This window comes from Crocuta crocuta, unplaced genomic scaffold, assembly GCF_008692635.1.
Source record: "Crocuta crocuta isolate KB4526 unplaced genomic scaffold, BGI_CrCroc_1.0 scaffold13, whole genome shotgun sequence".
Classification (NCBI taxonomy): Eukaryota; Metazoa; Chordata; class Mammalia; order Carnivora; family Hyaenidae; genus Crocuta; species Crocuta crocuta.
In genome coordinates this window covers 8,956,164-8,960,741 of record NW_027530007.1, presented here as the reverse complement: position 1 = coordinate 8,960,741, position 4,578 = coordinate 8,956,164, and the positions used below count along the sequence as shown (strand labels likewise).

At 60.7% G+C, this 4,578-nt stretch overlaps 1 protein-coding gene across 1 annotated transcript in view; it reads left to right on the top strand.

Annotated features, from left to right (window-relative positions):
• Positions 1-356: 356 nt before the first annotated feature.
• LOC144231515 (tyrosine-protein phosphatase non-receptor type 11-like) overlaps positions 357-4,578 on the top strand; it is a 10,995-nt gene continuing 6,773 nt past the window's right edge. Inside the window, 1 exon segment of the mRNA XM_077764010.1 lies at positions 357-407. Within this exon segment, the coding sequence (XP_077620136.1) occupies positions 394-407 (14 nt within the window). The 5' untranslated portion in view covers positions 357-393.

The window sequence follows — 4,578 nt, the reverse complement described above, 5'->3', positions numbered from 1 at the left end:
GGGAAGCGCAGCCCCTCCCCTCCATTAAGAAGGCAAAGCGGGAAAGGTCTGCGGGTTCTGGGACACGCGGGGGCCGCGACTGATCCGCTGTTTATCAAGTTTACGGCGCTGAGCAGAGGAGGCAGCCAGGCTGGGGGCCACTCGGACCCCGGCCGCCCGGCTCCCTCGCCCTCCGAGCCCGGGACCCCGCGTGAATCCCCTAGTTCTGCAGCTGGGCGCCCTCGAAAACTTTTGCTTTTATCCTAACTTCTCCCACGCGCGGAGAGACGTGTGGGCGCGGCGCCTTTAAGGAAGCTCAGGGACAGGGCTCCGGGGGGGCGGGGCTCCGGGGGGGCGGGNGCGGCCCGAGGGCGCGGCCGCCTGGACCCGCTAAGCGCCCGGCGCGGAACAGACATGACCTCGCGCAGGTGAGCCAGGGACGCTAGGTGGCTTGACGCCGCGACCCCTGGAGATGTGCCTCGGGTCCGACGGGCACCGACGGGTAGCGGAGACGTGTCCCCAGGTCTGACCTCCTGCGCAGACCTCTCTCCACAGCCAGGGCTTGACGCCTGGGTCCCCGGCCCTTGAGGCTGGGCCTCACCCCGGCAAATGAGAGGATCCTTTCAAATGGGAGGGGAGGGGCTGAGCCTGGGTGGAGGTCAGAGGTGCCTAACCCTAGGGAACAGCATGCCCTGCAGGTGGGGAACAGTGGCTGGAGCCTAGAATGGGCAGCAGGTGTAGACTCTGCCCGTTCCAGGCTCCTTTTTGGCCGCCGGAGACGTTTTCTGCCAGCTGGGGGCTACCTCTCCCCTAGGCCTGAAAGCCGGGGCGGTAGCACTGAGGGGCCCTGCAGGGTCTAGCTCCCCGGCTCTAGACCTGGTCCCTTGACCCCGCCTAACTGTGAGGACCAGCTCTCCCCGGACAGGCTTGTCTTTGCTCTAGACCCTCCCGGGGCCAGGCTTAGGGGGCAAGCTTCCTAGAAGGGATTCGAGAGCCTAGCAGCTTCCTGCCCCCATGGAGAGGGAAAATGGGAAATGTGACAGGAACTGGGCACTTCCTGCCCTTTCTGCTGGACCCCTGCTATCTGGATGTGTGCACACACGCGTGTGAGCTCACACTCTAGCATGCATGTGGGTGTCAGCGGGGGCCATACAGGTGTGAGACACATATCACCAGGGGCTGGGTGAGGCCAGGGGTCACAGGAGGGGTCATGCCAGGACCCTGAGTGACTCGCTAGATGAAGGAGGGCCTGGACAAGGTCTGGTCTTCAGGGTATGCGGGACCTGAGCAAGACCCTTAGCCCAAGGCAGAGGTCACTGCCTCCCCCCATCTCCCACCAGCAGCGCCTCAGTAATGAGGGTCCTGGGACCCCTATGAGAGATGTGGTGAGGAAGCAGCCAGGCACAGTGGCCTCCATCAAGGTCATAGGCCTTCTTCGGCTCAGGAGTGGTGGAAATCGGTTGGATCTCAAGAACTTGTCAGCTCCAAAGCTCTGTGATAACAGCCCAAATTCAGGGAGGAGGAGGTTTTGAGGTCTGGTTGAAATGACCTCTCAGACTCACCTCACCCTCACTTTTAATCGTCCTCCAGGCAAGTCCTGGTGCTCAGAGAAGGCCATGTCTGTGTCACAGGCATGTGAGCTTGCTCCAGCCTGGGAAAGCCCCAAATAGGGCTCTGCCTGCCCTTGCCAACCCCTCTCTGCCCCGCCCTGTGACGACCATCTGGATTGTCACTTCTCTGGCCCCTGGGCCCCTGCCCACACCCTTGTCAGGCCTGGGCAGGTCTGACTAAATCCCAAGTAAAATCTCTCCCCCTGTGCCCAGCTCCACCTCATGTCCCCTCCCATCGCCCTCTGGCGTGTAGATCAATGGGCACCTCCACCAGCTCTGCTCACCCAGGGGCCTCTGGCACCATGGGCATGGCTGGGTGCAGGTGCATTGGTACTGGTGCCTGGGAGGGGCTGGGTCCCGTGGTGGGCCTGCGACACCCCCTCAGGCTCACCCTCTGTTCCGGGAGTTGGAGAGGAAGGTGCATCTCTGGTTAAGTTAGTTCTACGTAGACAGGACGGGCCTTGGGTTAGTTTCCTCTTGGACCAGAAGGGTCAGAGTCTGAAGACTGGGAGCTGGGAGCAGGGAGATGGGGAAGGAGGCTGCCGGTGCCCGGCAGGAGACCACCCTGCAGGAGTGTCCAGCCCCCATATCATGTGTGTAGGTGTGTTGACAGGCCACTCGTGTGTCTTCCAGCACTGCAAGGTTGGAGCAAGGCCAGTCTGTTCAGGCTGATCCGTTAGGTGACATGGGCTGTCCCTGGGCTCCCGAGCACTGACTGGGTTCAGCTGGGCCTTCGGGAGCCACGCCATTAGACCTGTTGGGAGCCCAGTATGCCCCCCTTCCCCGGGCCTGCAAGGGCATGTCACCAGGACAGAGCTGAGTCACTGACCCATCACAGAGCAGGGAGCCCTTTGGCACAGAGGTGACCCTGGACCCTGGCGCAGAGAGGGTGTGGGAATCAGAGCTGGGGACCTGTAGCCTCCCTACCTCCTCCCACCCCCTCGGGCGCAGCAGGCTCCACCTCCAGGCTTGGCTGGGGGGATGTGAGGCCCTGCCTCAGCCTGGCGTTCTGGAGGGCGGTGGCGAGAGCGGCCGCAGCCTCTCGGGACGCCCCACCCCTGGAGATTTCCACCTGATAGACCTAGCGGCAGTTTGTGGGGAGGAGAGGGCGATGGAAAGTGTGACTGAGAGTCCCTGAAAGGTCAACAAGGTGCCCTTCATCCGCTCTGTGGCCTTGATTCTGGGCTCCACCCTCTGCCCCTGTCCCCACACTGGGCATTGCCCATCTTGGACTGGGATCTGAGGCTGCTGTGGCCGGGGGGAGGGGGCATCTGGGCACAGGATGTGGTTCAGCAGAATAGGTGGCCCTGGGTGGAGGGGTGGCTGGAAGCTTTCTTCTGGGTTCCAGTTCCCCCCACCCCCCACAGTGTCTCCTCATGGGTCCAGGGACAGCACAAAGCCATTGCCCTTTTCCTGGTGGCCTCATCTCTCCCGCGATGGGCTCTGGAGGTCACCGTGTGGCACCTCGTCTTCTAGGAAGCCTTCCCTGGCAGCCTCACCTGCTGGACCACTTGACCAAAAAAATGCCCCCAGGTCTGGCTCCCCTACAAACCCAGGTCAGGGAGGGCTCAAAACACTAGGCTCAGAATGTGCCCAGGCAGTGCCGGATGGCGGTGTCCCCCATTCCTCCAGGGAGAGCAGGAGTGTTGCTCGGGCTGGGTGGCCCCAGGCAGCTTCCAGTCCTCTCTGAACCAACACGTGAACCCTGGGGAGCCATCAAAGTCAGAACCGAGCCTGCCCTCCACGAAGACAAGGGTGACACAAGAGCATGGATGTGGCAAGTGTCCTGTGTGGAAGGTGGGGCAGCAGTGGGGCTGCAGCACAGCGCAGACAACGTGAGCCATGCCCGGCAGGGGTGGTTGGCTCTGGGTGCTTTTGGAAGGTGGGAAAGAGAGCGCATGGGGCTGCGGGTTGATGACCTGAGCTGGGGGCTCCCTTCACTGAGTGAGGACCGTGTAAAAGAACAGGGGCATGTGAGCATGGCCGGGAGGTTTAAGTGTTGCAAATGTTAAAATAGAAATGTTGTTACGCTTCCAAATAGAGATGCCAAGGAGAGAAGTGTCTATGAGCCCAGGTGGGGCTGGGGGTGTAGACGGCACACAGATGTGTAGACACATGTAGGGAAAGGTGGGGAGCGCTGACATTGACAGGTCAGAAAAGGAAGGGCCCAGCAAGGGTCCTGGCCAGGGACGCAGAAAACCAAGGGGGAGCAGAGAACATGTTTCTAGAAGGAGGCATGGTGCCTGTGTCAGTCAAATGCTGCTGAGGAGAGACCTGCCCACAGGTCCCTGAGCCCGATGGGCACCCTGAGAGCTGGGGTCTCGTAGGGCTGGAGGCAGAGGGAAGCAGGTCTGTGCGGACTCAGGCAAGGACAGACAGTGGAGTGTGCACAGACCAGGACTTTCTGTGGCAGTGGAAGTACTTCCTACCTGCACTGTCAGCAGTCTCTGGAGCCACATGTGACCTGCAGCAGTAAAATGTGGCTGAGGAGCCAGGTCTTGATTTTGTGGAATTTTAATTAATTTACATTCACATTTCACACATGCTGTAGGCTGCTGTGCTGGGCCCGCAGATACAAACTGTGCGCCCAGAAGGCTCCTTGGAGGAGTGACAGCCACTGAAGGCAGGATAAAAGGCGGCTGATGGAAGAGAAGGGCCCGGAGGGAGAAGGGTCCAGGGTGGCTTTAGACACATGGTCTAATTTCCATTCTAGAAAAATCTCTACAGGGCAGGATCATCCTTGCTCCTATCTCTTGGGCCAGATCTAAACCTGGGCCAGAAATCCCTGCCCTAACAGAGGAAACAAAAGCTACTAGGGTTAAGAACACAGCAGTTATGACCTTGGACATGGGCTCATGCACAGCCCTCAGTGAGGGCCCTTCTTGCCTGTCCCCATTTCATGGCAGACCCTGTGAAGGACAGTCCCAGGGAGGCAGGGCAGGGAGTGAAGGCTGGGTTGCAGTCCTTCTTAGCCTCCCCACCCCCCCCC